Genomic DNA, 22,421 nt, shown 5'->3' with positions numbered 1-22,421 from the left:
CTGCCTTCACAGGAAAAGACAAGAGAATGCCCTGAAGGGCAGGAGGAGCCCCTGGGCCTCAGGGCACCCCCAGAGTTTCCTTTCCTGAGATGCTTTGGGGATGATGAGTGATGTTGAACTGGTCACTCTTCCCCACCTTCTCTTCCTCAGCCTCAGTTTCCTTACCTGAAAGAGAAGAAAACTGGGTCAAGTTGATTCCCAAGTGCTACATGTCAGCCCGCTGAAAGGGATGGGGAATTGCACTTGGAGCCAGAGAGATTTGAATTCAAATGCTGCCTGAGACACTTCTATTTGTGTATCCCTGGGCCAGTCTCTCAACCTCTCTCTCTCTCTCCCCCTCGATTTCTTTATTTGTAAGATGAGAGGAGTGGACTCTCTGGTTGCCCTTCATCTCTGCTCTAAACCTGGCATCGAATCATGCCTTCTTTCAAATCTCCCTGACTTCAGTTTCCCCATGTGCCCTAGTTGAATGAAGGCGGATCCTTCTCAGGTTTCCCAAGGAGAAGCACTGCCCCTTCCCCCACCGCATTGGTCTCCTGGCCTCAGTTTCTGCGCCCACTCTTTTTTTTAATTTAATTTAATGGTTTTATATGGATAGCATGTTTCATTGTCAGTTCTTTGGTGCTGCGTTTGGTCACTGTTTTTTTTTTTTTAGTTTTTTTTGTTTGTTTTTCGCAAGGTAATGATTGGGTTTAAGTGGCTCACCCAAGGTCAGGCAGCCAGGCGATTATGAAGCGTCCTCACCCACTCGTGGAGGAGGCTGGACCCTCGGGATGCCGAGAGCGTGGACATGTAAAGCCCTCTCCTTTCCCAGGGCCGCCTCAGTCTCCTCGGTCTGACCATCCAAGGATAAGGTCAGCTCCAGGAAGCCCCTGGCCCTCCCCTAGGTGGGGGAGGGGGAGGGGGAATAGAGCCGGAGCCGAGTAGACTACTTGCCAAGCCGCCAGCGCGGCGTTTGTGGTGCCCGCGGCAGCAGCGGCAGCTCGGGCCACCCGGGTGGGCACCGCTGACCAGCCCCAGGGCGGCTGCACAGCTGGGCGGGGCGGAGCCGGGGCAGGTGCGGGCGATGGAGCCGCCGCCCGCGGGCTGAGGGAGCGTCTCTGCCAGCCGCCTGGTCCTCCAGCCAGCGCAGGTGGCCACCCTGGGACGGAGGCCGGGCCCGGCCCCAGGCAGCCAGAGGAGCCGGGAAGCCGTGGGGCGCGGGGGGCCGCGGCGTCTGGGTAAGGGCAGCTGGGCAGGGCCCCCGGCCCCGAGCCGCGGGCCTCCCCCTCCCCGATGCTTGGAGACGCGGCCGAGGGCTCCCAGGAAGAAGTGCCCCTTTCCCCTTGTCCTGCCCCCCTCCGCACGCTGGCCAGCCCTTCTCCAAAGTGGGACCCCGAGGTGCGGCGGAGCGGGGGCTGCTCATGCCATCTTCTAGGCCCGCCTCCTCCTGCTGCTCCCTGCCCTCGGCCCCGGGCCCGGGAGCTCCCCAGGAGCAGCTGGGGCTGCCCCCAACCCCAGCACGTGGGGCTTAGCCAGCTGGGGGGCCGCCTCATCCCTGCCTCCCCTGGGTACCTTGGAGGAGGGGGAGGACGGTGGGGAGGGCCCAGCCTCGCGGGGTACCGAGGAGTGGGGCCTGGGGCCAGACCCCCTGCGGCTGCAGGGCCCCTGCGAACTGCTGGGTGTGACTACCGAGCCGCTGGGGAGGGGGAGCTCACCCTCCGCAGGGGAGCCCGGGTGCGGGCACTGTGCCAGGACTGGGCCGTGTCCGCTGATGAGGGCTGGTGGACGGGGCAGCTGCCCAGTGGGCACGTGGGGGTCTTCCCCAGAAGGGGGTGGCAGTACGCTATGGCTCCCGGGGTGCCGGCCCCTGCCCCCACTGGCCTGCCTCTGCCCCGGGAGATCCCCTTCGGGGAACTGCAGCTCGGAGAAATCATTGGTGTCAGGGCCAGGTGGCACGGTGAGGAGGTGGCCGTGACAGCTGCCAGGCTAGACCCTGAGTGGGACCGGGGGCCACGTGGAGCAGGTGGCCAGGGAGGCCCGGCTCTTTGGCGCCCTGTGCCATCCTAACATCATGGCCCTGCGAGGTACCTGGTTGCAGTCACCCTATCTCTGCTTGGTCATGGAGTATGCCGGAGGAGGGCTGCTGAGCCATGCCCTGGCTGGCAGCTGGGTGCCCCCTCAGGTGCTGGTCACTTGGGCTGTCCAGGTGGCTCGGGGTATGGAGTCCCTACACAGTGGGGCACCGGTGCCCATCATCCATCGGGATCTCAAGTCCATCAACAGTGAGTGGCCCCCTGTCCCCTCGCTTTCTCCTTCAGCCTTCTAGAGTTTAGACTCACAGGGTGCCAAGGCTTCTTGCAATGGAGTCTTTTGCAGAGAAGGAAACTAAAGGGGGTGGGGGACTTGTCATGGGGAGTGAGCAATAGGATCAGAATCTGACCCTGCTACAACCTCTATTTCTAACTCTGGTGTTCATGCCCCAAGGCCTGGAGCTCAGGACACTTCGCTCTTCCAGGACACGCCCAGCCCCACTGGGGAAGATTGAGACTGTGCAGTGGGGAGTGGGGAGTTGGTAGGGTTGTGGGGAGACATGGACTGGGGAGGGAGGCCATTCCTGAGGGGGAGGGAGAACTCTGGATCTCCACCTGGAAGACCAGCATGTTCAGCTGAGACCCAGAGAGTTTAAGTCACTGGCCTAAGGACCCACAGGGAGTGACTAGTAGCTCAGGGACTTGAACCAGTGCAGCTGTTCTTGGTCAGGTGGGGAGGGAGGACAGAGAGAGGGGAAGTGAAGAGCTGAGTCTGAACCCAGGCCTCTTTCCATGGAAGCGAAGATGGCCAGAAGCCTCCAACCTCTCAACTATTCAAGGTCACCATGAGCTTCCTCCTAACCAGATCTGACCACACTACTTGATGCTCCCCATTGCCTTGAGGATAAAACACAGTAATTGGGACCCAATTCCCTAATTTCACCCAAACTTCACACCCCAGTCAGACTAGATCACTCACTTTTGTAGATTCTTTTGCCCATGTGTACATTGCTCTTGTGCCCTCCTCCCTTCATCTCTGACAGAGGTAACTTTTCAAAGGTTACCTCTTGTGCCACCCCGCCCTAGAAGCCTGTACTTCTACCTCACTGAAAGTATTTTCCCCCTTCTTTAAATTCTTTAAATTCTCAAATACCTTTTAAAATCCTCCTTTATCAAGGTCCCACTCTATTGTCTGTGCATCCCTACCCCACCCCACCCCCAGGAGAATCTAAGCTTCTTAAGGGACCCCAGGACTGGTGCTCTATCCACTGCACCACCTAGTTGCACATAATAGGGTTAAGTGACTTGCTCAGGGTCACAACCTAGTAAATATTTGAGACCAGATTTGAAGTTGGGTTCTACTGATCCAGGGATCCTTTTTGTTGTTCTTTTCTCTCCTATGCTGTATCTAATGTGATCTGAAGAAATATTGGCTCCCACTCATAATATTATTTTCAACATAGAATCTTAAACCTTTTCTATTCATTGTTGCCTCTAAGCACAGAATTTCAGTAATCAGTTCCCTTAAAGCTATGTTTGAATTCCTTGGCGTTAAGGATTGCTTCTTTGCATTTCTTGGGACATGGTATATAATATTTGCTCCCTAGTAGGTGTCTGGTTGGAATTTTATAATTGAATTACATAGCTGAATGGATGGAAATATTGTTATATTCAAGTGCTCAATAGTGTTACATTGAGTCTATTCATGTTTTAATATACATCTTGGCATTTATTTTATTTGTAATCTGACATGTGATTTTACTCAGATAGAGAGCTCTTTGATAGGAACTTCCTCTACCGATACAATAACTGCTTTGTAATCTACTCTTAGGGAACTGAACATGGAAAAGGGTGTTTTTGTATGATTTATCTAGAGATACTCAGCATGTGTGTGTGTCAGAGATGACACTAAACCATTCCCAATTCTGAGGCCTTCTCTATCCTTTAAAGCATATTGCATTTTATCTCTAAATTGTCTCAACGTTAGAAAAAACAAATCTAAAAATAAATATCCCAACTGGCCTTTGCTTGTAAATTCAATTTTTTAAATAATGTTTTTAAATTAAAATATTTTTATTTATTAGCTGCTACCTATTAATATCCTGGATGTTGAATTTTCAAAAGCAAACAATCTTAAGGTTCCCAATAGTCATTTTTCAAGACACAGTTGTAGATTAAATATAGGATCTACAAGTTTATAAGTCAAAGACAATATTTTCAAAAAAATACATGAAGGAAACCAAATATAATGATTAATAAGCCACTAAGTATTTTCTTCTCTTCCATCCAGCTGCCAGTCTGAAAAGTGTGTTGATAATTTGCTGAGAGAAAATACTTTGTTCTGGCACCATTAGCTTGACTTCTTTCCCAACCCTTCCTGTTTTTCATAGATGCCAGCATTGTCCCAATCTTGTGTCCCTGTTGTCAAAAGTGTGAATTTTAATAATAATTTGTAAAGATTATTTATGGTAATTCTAGCTTTGTAATACCTATTCTTATTGGAGGATGTGAATAATAACAGCCTACATTTGTATGCCTTCTTTATAACAACATTGTGAAGGAATCCTCCACATAAATGGAATACTTTGTTGTATGTACCAAAGAATTCATTCTAGAGAGAAATACTCAAAGCTAAAATCTGGAAAAAAAGCAGTCTCATAACTTTTTGCACATGAAAAAATTCATAATGGAATGAGCCAATATCATGTGGTTGTGGGGAAAGCTTTAGTTAGAAATCACCAAAGAATTAAAGAATTCATACTAGAGATCTTAGGTACAGGGAAGTGAATGTCAGTGAATGTAGGAAAACATCCACACACAGGAATTTATCCTGGACAGTAAATCTCAAAATAGTAGAAAAAAGAGAAAGCCTTCAGGCATGAGTCATGCTTTATTCCTCTCCTGAGAGACCTTGGAGGAGATAAACTCCAATAATGTGGGAAAGTCTTTGGGTGGAGAAGACATCTTAATGAATGTCAGAGAATTTACTTTGGTAGGAATCCCATAAGTAACATAAAAAGAGCAAGATCTTTAGCAATACTTGGACTCCTTAAAAGCATCAGAAATTTGATGAAATGGATCTAGATATGTAATTGCACTAGTGTCATAGCTCTTAATGACAAAATCCATTCTTCTACCTTCCCCAATCTTAGTTGTTTGATGTGCTGCAAAGTTAAATGTCTTGCCTGGAAATTAGAGAGGAAGCAATTATCAGAGACAGCTTGTCTCTGGATCCATGGCTTCTTGATTCCAAAGCTCATTATCTGCTATGTCAGGTTGTTGCTGAGTTAATATGAATTAAAGAATTACTGAAAATTTCTAAGTAAAAGATCATGAAAGTAATATCCATGTGAAATTTTTTGGAAATCAGTATGTCATGTTGGAGATGTTAACTGTGAGGACAAAATAGTAACTTGAAGAGCAACTTAAAGATCAGTTGAGTCTGGAGGTCATTTATATAAGTATGATTTTAAGGAAGGTATTTTTAGTTTTTAGGTTTTTTAGGTTTTTTTAGTTGTTTTTTTTGTAAGGCAAATGGGAGTAAGGTATTTTTAGCTTAAAGAATAGAAAACTCACATGACACCTGAAAGCTGTCATCAAAGATATGAAGGACTATTATGCAGGAAAGCGATCCTACTTGTTAGTCTAAAATCTAGAACGATGGAAATTTTAAGCAAATAGTCATAAGTTTGATGTCAGGAAAACTTTGTAACAATTAGAGTCATTTAGGAATGGAGTGGGTACTTTAGGAAATGATGTATTTCCCCTTGTTTCAGTCAAAAGTTTGATAACTGTTTATTGGATATATTGTAATTTTATTGTTTAATGATTTTTTCAGTCATATCTGACTCTTCATTTTTTTTGTTTGTTTTTTTTAGGTTTTTGCAAGGCAATGGGGTTAAGTGGCTTGCCCAAGCCCACACAGCTAGGTAATTATTAAATGTCTGAGACCAGACTTGAAGCCAGGTACTCCTGACTCCATGGCCAGTGCTTTATCCACTGAACCACCTGGCCATTCCATATCTGACTCTTCATAATCGCATTTGGAGCTTTATTAGCAAAGATATTGAAGTGATTCACTTCCTTCTCTACCACCAAGGTAACTGAGGTGAATAGGGTTAAGTGACTTGCCCAATATCAAATAGCTAATAAATACCAGATTTAAATTAAGGAAGATGGACCTTCCTGACTCCTGGACCTGCACTGTAATCACTGAGTCATCAAGCTGCCCCCACATTGCATTAGGAATAGGTTGAACTAAAAGGCTGCCAAGATGCTATTCAATTCTAATATTCTGTTATTTTGAAATTCTATCGATAACTACTACCCTCTGGCATTATTTGATTTTTGCGAGTCTCCAGAGGATTACAAAGTAGAATTAAGAATAAAAAGATATTGATTAAAAACATAATATATTTTAGAAAAAGTTACTATTAAAATGGTTTTTAAGTGGAATTAAGATGTTCAAAAGGACATTTCAGTAAATCTGTAAACTCATCTATTTGGATTTATTTCCACCTGGTTTTCTGTATCTCTCTTACTCATGTTCTACCTTAGATCCTCTAATGAGGAGTAATGTCATATTCTGGAGGTATTTTTGAGGTCTTTTTTCTATTTTATGAGGACTAAGTGACACCTTCAGATATGTCATTAATTCTCCTTTTTTCCTTGTTCAATGACCTATTCTGAGCATATATCTCCTCAGGTAAATATATATATATATATACATATATAATATATATGTGTATGTGTGTGTGTATATATATATACATATATATATATATATATTTATAAAGTTTATATTCATCATTCCTTATTGGAAATGTGATGTGCCTACTGATATCCACTATTATCTTTTCAGTCAACCATAACTTGAATTTTATATGATTTCTTCTAAGATCCATAAATAATCAGTACCACTAGAAAGATGAGTTGAAAGATGGGCTGGAAGGCCAATAATTATTTAAATCACATCATCACAACTTCTTTTGTTTTTTTTTTTAGTATAAGAAATGTAACTTGATCTTAGCATTTGCATTAAAGACCATTAGAATGTGAACTATTTGAGGGCACAGAATTGTTTGTCTTTTCTGTGTTCTCCAGAGTTTAGCACAGAATATACACTTAAAGAATATCTATTGTCAGACTGACTCCTTATTGAAAGAAGTTGCCCCTTAAGACAGGCTTTGGTCTACTGAATGAAATGATATTTTGAATCACCAACTCATGGGATTTTTGTATTATCGAAATTTTTTATTCATTTGTTTTTGCAAATTTGTCTATTAGCTGTAGCATATTCTTTCTGAAAGTTCATTTCTTTAATGCAGCAAATGTAGGAAAGCATTGCACACAGGAATTTATGCTATGGAACAAGCCTTGGAATCCTAGGAATCGGAAAAAGGCTTCAGGAACAGGCCAGTCTCCTAAAAGACTTCAGCAGCAGAAACAACAAAAAACAATAATGTGTAGGGGCGGCTAGGTGGCGCAGTGGATAGAGCTCCGGCCCTGGAGTCTGGAGTACCTGGGTTCAGATCAGTCTAAGACACTTGATAATTACCTATCTTTGTGGCCTTGGGCAAGCCACTTAACCCCATTTACGTTGCCAAAAAACCCAACAAAAACTAAAAACAAAAAAACCCCAGAAAACCAGATAATGAGTAGATATTTTGATTGAATACAAGAGAACTTAAAATAGTGATAAATTTCATAGGTGACTTTAAAAAAGAGAAAATTTCAACACTAGTTGAACTCTTTAGAAACATTAGAGATTTGATGAGATAGACATAGAGCTATGATTTCATTGTTGTAGTACCTCCACAGTTACATTTGTATTTTATTCTTATAAATATTTTCTCAAGTTTAAAATGTATGCATATGTACCTATAGTAAACATTGTCCTTCCAGTGGACATTTTGGAATGCAACAATGTTGTCTGAGATTCTTATCTAATCTTTTGTTATCTTCTCCTTTATTCCAAAACTTATGAAATGACTCCTCAGTGCTTTCTCAATTATATTACAAGTAGATTACTTCATATTTGATCTGGTTTCAGAAGTCATCTTCATTGTCATTTCTACATATTCTTCATGGGATCTAAGGTGTTAAAATGCAGTTATGTGACTTGATCAAATAATTATAAAATATGTATTGATATATAAATATTGAAATATAAGTTCCATTTTATGATGTATCTTCAGTCAATTTAATTTGTAAATATTTATGAATTCAATAGAATCATTTAGATCTAGAAGAGATCTTACAGGTCATCAAGTCAGTTATATTTTTACCTCCATTTTACAGATGAGAAAAGCAAGGCATGAAGTTCTTTGACTTACCCAGGACCACAGAAATAGGAAGTATTTCAAGGAGGATTTGAATTCAGATCTTTCTGAATCCATGTCCAATATCTTAGCCCCCGATGCCTTATTGCCTTTCTGCAACCTCAACTGTATTTCATAAATAAACTTTTCATAGATTTGTTTCTTCCTTTCGCAGTTCTAGGAGTCTTCCTCAATGTTTTACAATTGAATTTTTATTCTTCATCAGGTTGTCTTCCTTGTCTCCTAGCTTTAGTAGGGAACTTAAAAGTGTATGGTGGCTAAAGTAGTTTCTTGGCTCTTTTGACCCCATTAAGCTGCTTGGGTTTTTTTTTTATCAATTCATCTTGATCATTACCATTTCCCACAAAAATTTTAATGCCTTTGCCTTTTTCCATTTCTGATTTGTTTCTGATACTTATTTCCATTTCTGTCTTTTAATAACCAATTTCAATTATTATTATTTTTTTCTTTGGTACTTACCATCTAACTCTTCAGGAAGAACATATTCATGAGAGACATACAGCAGACAGACATAGCTTCTCAATAAGCCTACAAAATTTTTTTGCAAACATGGGCTATCTTTTCCAGAATACTTTCTGGAATCCCCACCTGTTCCCATCTTGTTTTTAAGCACTAGACATCAAAATAAGTTTTGACTTTTCATGACTTCATTCTCTTCAATAGATAGAGGCATGGAGATTACAATTACCTTCATGGTGGTAGTCTTATAGATACCTAATAAACATTGCAAAATAATATGTTCAAATACCATGAAGAGCACTGGTTCTTATTACTTTGGAATACAGTGAAAGCAGTTGTAATTTGTCCTTCTAAGTCATTCTTCAGTCTAAGTACAAACTTGTTTTATCTATTTGCTTATTTCAGTAGAATCAATATGAATGTTATTGATTTCATAGAATAGCATGACACTTTATCGTTCATTGACTATTTAAATTGTCCATAGTTTATATTTCTAAAATGACTAAAACAATGTTTGACTCTTTGCCACCATGTTCATTTTTTAGAGGAGGGATGCCATTTTTTCTTTATTACATGGGTTAGCCTTCATGGGTTAGACGACTGTCAGTGGTCAAGGTATTTGACAGGGGATCCCTATGTACTTAGCTCAGTTTGTCATTCATTAATTGAACAAGAATTTATTAAGCAACAGGCATTGTACTTGCTCTAGGGAGAATAAAGGATAAAACAGTCCCTACTATGAAAGAGCTTACATTCCATTGTGGGGTAAAACAAAGCAAACACAGCAACCTATATAAATCTAAGGAAAAAACAAAATGATTACAAATGCATACAAAGTAATTCGGTTGTCTATACAACTTATATATACTTGAATCGAGCCTTCAAAGGAAATTGGGGATTATGAAAGACCCAGGGAATTTAGCACTATCTCTCCCACAAGGGAGAATGCAGTTGTAAGTTCCTGGAGATGGGAAAGTCTTTATAAGGATCAGCAGGTAGTCTAATTTACTTGGAACTTAAAGAAATAATAAACAACAAGCCAGAAAAGGTATACTGAAGCCAGATGCCCAAGAGCAGTTTTTTCCCCCTAGAATACATGAAAATTTTCACTTGTGGTAGAAACTACTAGATTGTGTATTCCATGGGCATAAGCTTTCAAGACAACAGAGTCGGTTCCTTGTCACAGTGAGAGCTCAGAGAAATATTTCTCTGTTAACAGGTTGGAAAAACCGGTCACTGTCATGTACAGACATCCAGAAAATGACACCTTATAGCTCTCAATGACTATCTTTGACCCCTTGTAGCCCTCAGTTCTTGTCTTTGAAAGTCTTCCTGACTTCCCACAACATTAGACAGATCTATATCCTCCTCTTACCTGTGGTATTATGAAGGCCTTCTCAACCACTTCTACTACCCATTACTACCACTACTATTACTCAGACTTTTACATTCTCAGACCCCAAAATAAAGTCACTCTTGTTGCCATGTCCACAGAAGGGCCAAGGTCAATATCCTAGAGCTTGTAGCTGAAAATGCTTAGCAAACGGATATTTAATTCTTCTATTTTGTGAAGTTTTTTGTGTAATGTGACCAGATTCAACAAATTCAATAGCTACTTGGGGCATTTCTAGCAGACCCATTTTCCACAGCACAATATTGAAACAATTTTCACACACTGCATGTGGGGAACATCAAAAATGTCTTCAGGGGTGGCTAGGTGGTTCAATGGATTGAGCACTGGCTCTGGGTTCAGGAGTACCTGAATTCAAATACAGCCTCAGACACTTAATAATAACCTAACTGTGTGGCCTTGGGCAAGCCACTTAACTCCATTTGTCTTGCAAAAACCTTAACTCTCTCTCTCTCTCTCTCTCTCTCTCTCTCTCTCTCTCTCTCTGTATATATATATATATATATATATATATAGATAGATATAGATATAGATATAGATATAGATATAGATATAAATATATATAGATATATATATAGATATATATAGATATATAGATATATAGATATATAGTTAATTGACTTTTTAAACATCCCTTTGGATAGATTAGAATCTCTTTAAAAAACTCAGTTCAGCAAATGGAGTATCTATTACAAGATTTTCCTTGAACTGTTCATTAACTGAGGAAGATAGAAAGATGGTGAAACCATACAAAGTCTATGTTGGGGAGAGTTTCAAAGTTTTCAAGAGATGATGAAATGGGTAAAATTATGACACAAATTAGGATATGGAATAAGAAAAGGAAAGTTCAAAGGGAGGACTAAGTTTGTCTGAAAGATGAGGGGTATTTGCTTGGAGAAGGTAGCATTTAATCTGGTCCTTGGAAAAAATCCAGATGATTTTTACCTGGTGAAAGTATGATGTAGTAGGAAGAGTGTCTGACCGTCTCGGAGCAGAGAGGCTAACAATACTGGTCTTGGTGCTAGTTCAATCTCACCTTGGATAGGCACCCTGACTCTGGGACTCTGGTGAAGTCACTGACCCTCTATCTGCCTCAGTTTCTTTTTTAAAATGAGACGACTCTATGAGGCAGCTGGGTTGCTCAGTAGATAGTGCACCAGCCCTGGAGTCAGGAGGACTTGAGTTCAAATGTGGCCTTAGACACTTAATAATTACCTAGCTGTGTGGTCTTGGGCAAGTCACTTAACCCCATTGCCTTGCAAAAACCTAAAAAAAAGTCTTCAGCCTATTCTCATACCAACTCTCATTATGAAGCTCTCTGTATAGCACTTTGAGTTCAGAAGTAGGGATACACACAAGGCTGAGCAGAACCCAAAGAGCATGTGACAAACTACACCACCTTTAACCTTGATCCCTTCATCTCTTTAGTGCTGATCTGTCATAACTTGATCACATATTGCTAATTGAAGATGCAGGATTGGAAAGAAGATCATGTAAACTTTAATTTTTACAAAAATGTGGAACAGTCTCCCCACCTTCTATTTATATTTTTTTGATGTAAGACCTGGTGAGATTCATTTACTTAACTATTCCAGGAGATGATTCGATATAGGACAATACATATTGGTTCTTTCTTTCCTAAAAATTGAAACATGGGAGCTCAAATGGCCTTTGAAGATGTAAGTCAGTCCAGATGAATAGATGTGTTTGGGAGGTAACAAAATATTAATCTTCCAGGTTTGAAAGTATCTGGAAGCATATTCCTAAAGTATATGAAAAATTAACCAAACCAGTTAAGGGCATTCCCTGATGTTGAAAACAGATTAAAATTAAGTCTCTGTCACTGATTACTGTGTAACCTTGGATTAGTATCTTGATTTTAACTAAAATTATCCTTCAAACTCTCCCCATCACAGTTTTGATATTTTGCAGGTCAGTATTAGAAATTAAATGGGAATGTGTGTGGGGAGGGCGAGGAGTTTTGCAGACATTATAGAAGACATATGGATGCCAGCCAATAACACAGAACCTATGATTAGTTAACCTAAATTTTGCAATAAGATATACTGCATTTAATCCATAAAAGAAAAAAAGAAAAAATTGAGACTTTTTCTCTGGTATGAAGGCAAAATATTTTACAAGAAATTTTGAGATCATGGGGGTGCTGCCCTCCTAACCCCTGCATTGGGGAAGAGATAAATGTACTTTGTTATATTTAGTCTCTTTAAATTATGCATAATACATAGATAGAGACCTATCTAAAGATAGCTAAATATAGATACATTTATTGTTTTCCTATTAGAATATGAACTTGTCAGACAAGATCATTTATTAAGTACTTAGCTTACAATTAAGTACTTAGCTTACTTAAGTCATAGATACTGCACAAATAGGAATCATTTCAGTTGTTTGGCTTTTTTTAAACATTCTCTAGTTCTTAACATGGTCCCTCTAGATTCACAGTAGGCATTCATAAATTATGGACTGATTGTTTTACCATGACCTCAGTGTTCTCATCTGTAAAACAAGATTAGAACTAGCTGACCTGTATAGTTACCTTACAGCTCTATTACAATATACTGGTGGTGGCTAAATTTGTTACTGCATTCTTTTGGGATGTAGGTATAATAATGCATTCATAAGAAATAATCATTTAATATCTATTTTTATAATTACTTTGTAATCATTATACTGATGTCTTTAGGTGCTAAGGATATTTTATATTTTGAAATGATCTTTAGAAGACCCTATGTAGTGATGATCATATACTAAATTTGCTTAAAGAAAAATATATTCAGAATCTGAGATATGAATACCATGTTAACAAAATTCAAGTTTCTTTGCATATAATCAATTGTGATAAGCTGATGGTTCTGATAATAGACTAATGAACTAAGCTAGTATCTAAATTTATTAATAATTTCTTTGTTTGCAACAGTTTAAAACATTTTTTGCATTCTGTGTGTTTTCTTAAGTTCGTTATTCCTCATTCACTTTATTGTTCTGAATATTATTTCAATGTTATTTCAGTCGCAACAGGAGTTAGAAGAAAGTATAGTCAAGGCAGGTATATCCAAATTATTTATAAATAAAATATGCTTAGTTTGATGTTATAATTAATTTTTATATGCAGGAAAAACTTGCACAAATGTCAGTCATTATTATTATAGTTAAGATATTGGTTGATTTTAGAGCAGCTCATCAAATTACCCCTATAGTATTTCTATTTATTCTCTGGAATAGAAGTATATACGCTGCAATTATAATTTTGTTCATACTAGTCAGTTTACACTCATGTTGATATCTTATGTCCTTTATTGTGTTTGTCTATTTCAAGAAAGTGTGAATCACACTTTCATTTAGTTCATTACTTCTTTTATTTTTTTGTTAAATCTATAACTAAATTGTTGAAATATTGTTCTTGCAGTACTATTGATTACTAGACAAAAGTGTAATTTAAGACTCTGCTAGTTAAATTAATATTTGTAGATGGTTTGGGAAAAGTGGAATTGGTTTTGATTTGAGCTTCAAAACAAACCTGCATGGTATGTGACTTTCAAGGAAAGCTTGAATTTAAGTCCTCCTTTTGATACATAGCGCATATAAGACCATGGACAAGTCACTTAACTTCAGTGATCAAGAAACTCTAAGACTAAGTTGGACCTGTGACCATTGTTATGATTCTCACACCCATAATTTAACATAATGAATTATGAATACCTAGGGGGAACAACATCACACACACACACACACACACACACACACACACACACACACGCGCGCGCGCACACAATGTAAATTGTTTTTTCCATCTTTTTTCCCCAGTTAATGTCAGATTTGAATCTATGTCTTGTAGGGCTTCTCCATTAGGATCAACTGAGGAATCCGCAAGTTTACCAAATCTGAAGCAGGATCCAGTTTCCAGAGCAACTCAGAAATACATAGACATTTTAAAGAAAAAGTACTTGATTTAAAGGAAGAAATATTGTACATCTATCAAATAAAATGAATATTTGGTTTTCCATTAAATATACAAATGTGAGAAATCTAATGTATTAGAAAATGTGTTTTGTCATAAGTTTTAATATGTAGTATTCTTGCATTTAAAAATACATTTGCATGATTCTTTATTAAAAACTTTGTTTCTTTATTTTTGAAAAACTGCTCCCAAATTAGTAGTTTTTGTAGATAGTGTAGAAACCACTAAATTGTTTATAATACTTGTGCTATCTATCTTTAAAAGTTGTACTCTGTTTTCTATATATCATTTTATGTTGGTCTAAGCATTTAGCAAATTTAGGTAAAATTATTTGGATATATTAATGCTATATCTACTCTCAGAATTTGAATTTATCTGCAACAGTGCTGTAAAATTTATAATTTGTTTTTTAAATTGAAATTTAAATTATTTTAGGCTAAAATGCACTTAAACATTGTTTTAAACTTAATCAAATAGATCTTTGTCTTGAAGTTTTATATATATATATGTATATATGAACATATATACATATATATATATACATATAACCCTATATATTTATATATACATAAATGCGCTTTTCCCTACTATAGATTGAATACACCACTGCTTGATGAACAAATCTTGTTGTATTCAGTCCTGTCTGACTCTTTGAGATTCCATTTAGAGTTTTCTTGGCAAAGATATTGGAGTGTTTTGTCATTTCATTCTCAAACTCAGCTTATGATTGAGAAAACTGAGGAAAAAAGGGTCAAGTTATGTGCCCAGGATTGTATAACTTATAGGATAGAAGAGCATAGTTAGTAGAGGTTCTCTTCTTTATACAAGTAGCAATCTTCTTGTCTACAGGTTCAGCACTTTTTCCATTACATCACAAGACAGTAAATATCAGGAATGGGATTTCAGAGTTAAACTTTCTGATTTCAATGCACTTTTTAATTATATAATAAATATCAATATTTCTTATATAAAAATGAAAAACGATGACTATGTATTAAATTGAAAATATATTACATAGTTTTTAAAATATTTTTTCTTTTTAAAGTAATATTGATGTGTTTTATTTTTACATTACATTTTCATATTGAGAGGTCCCTTGAAATAAAATAAGACTAAAGCAAAAATAACATCTAATAGTGTATGCAAAATTTCTAAATCTGTAGCTCCTTCCTTTGTTCCCCCCTTATCTCTATTCACCTCATTGAAAAAATAAGAGTAATTCTTTATGACAAATATGCAGAGGCAAGGAAAACAAATTTTCTCACTGAGTATATACAAAAATATAGAGTATCCCAAAAGTCATAGTACATTTTAGGCTTTAATTACTTGAAGTATGAATGCTATAAATTTTTGAAAATCATAATTTGGAAGTGTAGTTATTTAAATTTTAAAATTATTTAGTTTTGCCAATTTTGAATAAACAATTTTAATTTTAACAAGATGGAGCACTCTGCCATATATATATTTATATATATATATTTATATTATATATGAAAATTGGGATTATATAATGTAATATTTACATACATATAAAATATCTATGCGGAAATTTTAAGTATATATTTTCTATATATAAACTACAACAGTTTCTGAATGAAGACTTTCTCAAACTGATGGATCAGTCAAAAGAGGTCTTCTCCCTTAGCCACTTTTGTCATCTGATCTGTCTACATTATGAGCATGAAAGCTCATGTATCGGGCAAAAATTCTCACTTTTGATGATCTGAAAGCTAAGATTGCAAATTCAGGGCTATATAAATTCAATCCTATTACTAAATAACAACTGATGAAATTATTTTATATTATGACACAAGACAGTGACATTTAATAACTTCACATTTTAAAATAATTAACCTTTCAAATTGGTTTTGTAAGTTCTTCAACATTTCTACATCTGAAGAGATAAAAGTTCAAAAATGCACTAAGAATTTTGAAGTATATTTTATGTACTCTAACATATTATGTAACCCTAGACAAATCACATCTCAGTGCCCTGGGCACTGAAAAAAATCTACCTCAGATTCAGGATCTAACCCTTCCTTGGCAAATCAGTTCAGGAAATTAAGAAGAAGGCTGATTAATGAAAATAGAATCTAATCAGAAGAAATAATTTGTAATGCTATCTATTCTTATAAATCAAATTTCTATTGCATATGTGAGTATAGTTTTTCCCCATTACATGTAATGCTTCCTGATGGTTTTAGACAGATATTGTATAACATTGTATATCACTTATTCCTGTGCTCTCAGTGTTGGAACTGTGCCCAAAGAGCAATAAAACTGATTTGACCCTGTGACCCAGCAATACCAATATTAAACCTGTATCCAAAAGAAATTACAGAAAATGAGAAAAGTCCTACAAGTTCAAAAATATTTTTAGCACCTCTCTTTGTAATGCCAAAGAATTGGAAACTGAAGGGGATGCCTATTAATTGAAGGGCTAAACAAGTTATGATATATGAATATTATGGAATACTATTGTTCTATAAGAAGCCATAAATGTGCAGACTTTAGAGAAGCATGTAAAGAACTTGATGCTGAGTGAAGTGAGAAGAGAACCAGGAGAGCACTGTACACATTAATAACATTGTGAGTTGATCAACTATGACAGATGCAGCTCCTCTCAGCAGTTCAGATATCTAGGAGAACCCTGGGACACCTGTATTAGACAATTACATCCACATCCAGAGAGGGCAAGTTAACAACAAAAAAACCCGTAGAATCTGAACGGATACTATCTTCAATTTTTAAAACTTACCTTACGTTTTTCCTGTGCCATGGGTTTCTTTCTTTTCCCTTAGTCCTAATTCCTCATACACATACTGATTAATATGTAAATATGTTAAACACAAAAGAACAAGCACTATTTGCCACTGAGAGGAGGGGTATAGGAAGGCAGGGTGGCAGAAAATGTATAAATTATAAATAGGTTCTTGGATGAATGTTGAAAAATGTCCATAATATGTAATTAGAAAAATAAAATATCAATTAAAAAATCTACAATTATTACTATTATTTTTTAATTTTAATTTTTTTTTCTCTCTGCTTTACTTTATCGCTCAAGCAAGTCTACACTTAAATTCCTGGAAATCCTTGACTTTTTGTTTCTCCATATGAATGTACCTACAATTTTTTCTAACTCCTTAAAGTAATTTTTTTGGAATTTTGATCGGTAGGGCACTGAACAGGTAGTTTAGTTTCGGTAGGTTTGGAGTGATTTTCAATAGACTTTCTTGGAGGCAGGTCGGTTGGGTTTCTTTTCGGGGTTTTTGCCAAAGGTTATTTCTGCAGATAAGGAGCAGTGGAACTTGAACAAAGTGCAAGGACTATTCCCTTTAATTTAGGGGAGAAAAACAGATATCTTATTGTCTGATCTTGTTACCTCTTAGACTTCTCTTCTCTTCTTTAAGGATATGATTTCTCTCTCATCACACCCAATTTGGATCAAGGTACAACATGGAAACAATGTAAAGACTGACAGAGTGCTTTTCGTGGGGAGGGCGGGGGAAGCAAGATTGGGTGTAAAATTGTAAAACTCAAATATCTTTTTTTTGTTTGTTTTGTTTTGTTTTTCAGGTTTTTTCAAGGCAAACGGGGTTAAGTGGCTTGCCCAAGGCCACACAGCTAGGTAATTATTTTAGTGCCTGAGACCGGATTTGAACCCAGGTGCTCCTGACTCCAGGGACGGTGCTTTATCCACTACGCCACTTAGCTGTACCTCAAATAATATCTTTAATAAAAATAAAATTTTAAAAAACAAGTGATGTTTTTACCCTTCTTCATGATCTCTCCAGGGTATAGACCCAGTAGTGGTATCGCTGGGTCAAAGGGTATGCTCCTTCTTGTTGCCCTTTGGGCGTAGTTCCAAATCTCTCTCCAGAAAGTTTGGATGATTTCAGGGCTCCACCAGCAACGTCATAGTGTCCCAGATTTCCCACGACCCTTCCAACGAGGATCATTATCCTTTCTGGTCATATTGGCCCAAAGCCCATCTTTAGGCTTCAGGGTTCCTCCTTCTGGTTTTCTCCCTACCCAGAGGTCAGTCACAACAGTAAAAGCAAGACTCTGTCACTTGCCCCCAGCCATCTGCCTTCCCGGCATCAAGGGTGGAAGAGTTGTGAGAGCTGTGAGGGTAGCTATGATGTCTGGTGAGTGGGAAAGACCTCTTTTCCTTTTTTTTCCCTTCATCTCCTTTTTCTGTCCTCTTTCCTCCTCTCCCTTTCTGCCTGAGGAAGGAAAAGGGGATTAGGTATAGGGAGCATGCCTTCACCAATAGGACGACCTCCTTTTCTTTCTGTCCTCAAGTGTGTCTCACTCTCGAATTTCTTGAACCCAGGTTAGGTCAAACATCAGTCTAGGTTGCAGAGAGGTGGCCAGAACGTCATCTGCTTGGAAGGAGTGGATAGAACGGGAAGGGTTGGCTAGGTAGTTTGAGGCCCAGATGGATTAGTGGTAGTTGGTGGTAGTCCCTCTGGAGCTCTGCCTCCACCCTCCTGAGAAAGGGAGCAGCAGACTGGCCATGTGGGGGGGTCAGAGTGGGCTGGGTGGAGGAGGGTAGCACTTGTCACCTTTCCCGGGGACCCCCCCCCCCCCCCCTAAAAAATCCTAAAAGGCTGAGAAGTGTGTATTTCAGAGGGCAGACTTCCTCTGTACATCAATTCCAACTCACCCAGCCCATGTCCATGAAGGAAATGGATGTCCTGAAAAATCTAGTCTGCACTTAACACAAATTTTTAAAAAAATAGTAAGTAAGTAAAAATATAAATGAATGAATGGGGGAGGGACTCTAGTTTGAGGTGCCCTTGATGGAGACAGGAAATTTGGAGGGTAGGGAAAGGACACAAACCATTAAAAATGTGGTCGATGTGTAATTTTTTTTTTTAATTTAAGGCGGGGGGTGGTTACGTAACTTGTCCAAGCTCACACAGCTAGACAATTATTTAGTGTTTGAGGATGGATTTGAACCCTGGTCCTCCTGACTCCAGGGCAAGTGCTTCTAGATACCGTGCCACCCCCATTTAAAAAACAACAACAACAACAACCGACCAGCAACAACAGCAACAACTTTATTTTTAAATAAAAAGCTTGGCTTTGGCCCATTCATTATCAGGATGAAGGCCACGCTCAGCAACCAGACTGTGGACATTGTAGAGAATTTGGGGACCCAGAGGAAACCTCCTCAGGGATTTCAAACCATATCAGTGTGGAGCTCAGTCTCCTTGAAAGGAAGGGAAGAAAAAAAGGCTCGGGGTGGCCAAGGGGTGGGGAAATTTAAAAGTAACTTGGGACCTCTCACCAAATCTGTAGTCGTGGGCAAAAATAGGATCAAAGGGGGGCAAATAGTGAAAAGAAAAGGAAAAGGAAGGTTTCAGATCTCGGATGAATACTGCAAAGTAATCAATTTCAATAATTTAATACCGGTTAAAAATAGATCAAATTAGTGGAACAGCTCACATACATAATGTACAGAAATAAGCGAATCTAAAACTCTCATATTTAATAAATACAAAGACCCCAGCTTTCGGGATAAGCGACTCCTTATTTGACAATAACATTGGAAATTTGGGAAAACTGGACAGCAATAGGGAAGAAATTAGATTTAGAACAACACCACAACTTATACAAAGATAAGTTTCAAATAGTTACAGAGTCCATTATACAAAATCGCATCATAAACAATAAAAACATGAGAAAACTTATCAAATTAATGGGTAGGAAAAAAGTTTGATCAAATATGGAATAAAGGATCACAGAGGATGAAATGAAATTTCTGATTACAGGAAAAAAAAGTTTTTGTGCAACACATACAACAAAGTTAAGATAGAAAGGGGAAACAGTTTGAAAAAATCTTTATATCAAGTTTCTCTGATAAAAGTATCATTTCCAAGATAGAAGAACTGACTCAAATTACTCAGATTTATTAGAATAGGAGTCATTTTCCAATCGATAACTGGTCTAAGGATACAAATAGGCATTTCTCAAAGAAAGATCCAAACTATTGCCATTTTAAAAAAAAATCTCCAAATCATTACTGAGATATTAAAGCAATTTTGAGATCCACTTCATAGCCATCAGAGGGGTAAAGGTGAACAAAAAAGGAGAAATGAGGAGTATCGGAAGAGCTCTGAGAAAACAGGAATATCGAATACCATGTTTTTGAATCTGTGAATGGGTACAGCTACTTGGAAAACAATTTTAAATTTATGCACAAGATGCTACTAAGCGGTGTGTGCCTTTTAATGCAGCTATACTATCGTCAGGTCTGTATGGAAAAGTTGAAAGAAAGGAAGAAATCCTATACGTCTAGCACTTTTTTTTTGTCATGGCAAAATCCCGTAAACTTAGGGTTTGCCCATAAACTGATGAACGGTCGACATGAGTTGTATTTTAGGAACGTGCTGGAGAATGGATATGCCGGAAGAAATGAGGAAATTGATGATTTCAAAGAGACACGGACAGGCTTACATGAGCTAATGCAGAGTGAAGTGAGAGGAATTAGAATGATGTATACTTTAACATATCTATTATAAAAAGTGAGCAATTTTGAAGATTTTTATAAACTAATGAAGAAAGAAATGAACGTAATCAAAAATTTATACAACAACCACATTGTAAAGGCAAACGACTTTAAAAGCTGTAAGAATATGATCAGTATCTGACCATTATTACAGAAGATATATAATGAAACATGCTATCAGCCTTCAGACAAAGAGGTGATGGATTTAGAATGTAGAAGGTGGCTTTTTTGGTAATACAGACAATGAAGATATTTGTTTTACATAATTGTGAATATATATCATAAGGCTTTTTTTTTCCATTTGGGCTAGGTGGGAGCTGGAAAAGAGAAAATTGTTCTATATTACTTTTAAAAGTAATTTGAAAAAACAGAGACTTGAATGATGTTACAGATATGAAATACTGTATTCACTTTCAGATGAAGTCACGGATTATTAGTTTTCCTAAATTGTTTTGCTGGGTTACAAGCAACCTTGTTGAATTGGGAGGGGTCATTTATACATGTGTTAAATAGAAAAATGAAACATCAATAACAGTTAAACTGAAAACAGCATTAAAGAGTATAAATTGGTTAATTGCCTGATGTAACAACATTTCCTTCTTCAATATATATATAGGGATTTCATGCATACCAATATTTCTAGGTTTATTATTGATTACAATATTTACTCACCCTAATACTGGAATGACTATAAAGGAAGGATTTCAGAAAAATTCCTTGAATAGAACAGATTGTAAAAACTGTCTAAATTTAACAGGACTGCCTCACCCTGAGGCATATAAAAGGCTTCAACATTATGAAATCTCTGGAAAACCCAGCAATGGGAATTCCAAGGGGATTAAAGATAGCCTAAACCTTTGAGAAAGCCAAAGAAAATAGGTATAGTAAGACACAAAGCAAATTACACCTATTGACCAAGCATTTCCATTGTTAGGACTATATCCTTAAAAAAAAGAAGGAAAAAATGATACATATGTGTATAAGTTAGCATACATATACACATATAAATATTCATAGTTGCTCAATTTTAATATCAAAAAATTAGATATTCAACGATGGGAGAGTGGAACAATACATTAATGTATTATTTAAAAACCATATAATTCTTGCAATAGATTGTCAGCTTTCTGAGAATTTTACTTATGAAGTATGGAGAGGCTCATTGCCAGGAGGCTCCATATTTGGTGATAAGTTCTTTAGCTATGGCAACATATGAGGACAATGACAATGGTCTTCATTCCTATGTCATCCCCTTCTACTTCAGTAATGTCAAAATTTCAGAAAAGGGAACAACAATAGTTTTTTGGCTCTATAAAGTTTGACATGTTGGTCCTATTAACATGAGATACTTGTTCAATGATAAGTGGACATACTATTGGAGACATTGAGTCATACTAATCTTGACTGTTCCACTAGAAACAAAATAAAATAAATAAATTATATCTAAATGAAAGTTTGGCTCACATAATTCTGGTAGTCATAAAGAACAATATTAGAGGAGTCGGTTTTTATCCTATGCTCAAAAAAACATTATTTCATGGGTCAGCTGGTTAGTGTGCTTTCAGTGCTCATGATGAATATCTCTGCAAAAAATAATATTTATAGCTCCTGTGCCAACAGTAGATAAACACGATAAACAAGAAATTCTATGAAGAACTTTAATAAGGTCCTCTAAATTAAACAAATGTACACTCAGTAACTC

At 37.7% G+C, this 22,421-nt stretch overlaps 1 protein-coding gene across 4 annotated transcripts; it reads left to right on the top strand.

Moving 5' to 3' along the window:
- The first annotated feature begins 1,176 nt into the window (after positions 1-1,176).
- LOC141514665 (mitogen-activated protein kinase kinase kinase 10-like) lies at positions 1,177-17,913 on the top strand. 4 transcript variants are annotated; one of them, XR_012476077.1, is made up of 3 exons: positions 1,177-1,220; positions 5,891-6,111; positions 14,080-16,235. XR_012476077.1 is itself a non-coding variant. In XM_074225643.1 (2 exons), the coding sequence occupies exons 1-2, from the start codon at positions 2,054-2,056 to the stop codon at positions 14,091-14,093; spliced, it is 225 nt and encodes a 74-aa protein (XP_074081744.1). In that variant the 5' UTR covers positions 1,841-2,053; the 3' UTR covers positions 14,094-16,235. The 4 variants fall into 4 exon arrangements, 1 of the variants encoding a protein (XP_074081744.1); XR_012476076.1 differs by lacking the exon at positions 1,177-1,220 and adding an exon at positions 17,779-17,913 and having other exon boundaries at positions 2,596-6,111; positions 14,080-14,261; XM_074225643.1 differs by lacking the exons at positions 1,177-1,220; positions 5,891-6,111 and adding an exon at positions 1,841-2,264.
- Positions 17,914-22,421: the final 4,508 nt, after the last annotated feature.

This window comes from Macrotis lagotis, chromosome 2 (assembly GCF_037893015.1).
Source record: "Macrotis lagotis isolate mMagLag1 chromosome 2, bilby.v1.9.chrom.fasta, whole genome shotgun sequence".
Classification (NCBI taxonomy): domain Eukaryota; kingdom Metazoa; phylum Chordata; class Mammalia; order Peramelemorphia; family Peramelidae; genus Macrotis; species Macrotis lagotis.
Note: the sequence above shows the minus strand (reverse complement) of the source record. Positions and strands in the feature narration are given on the sequence as shown.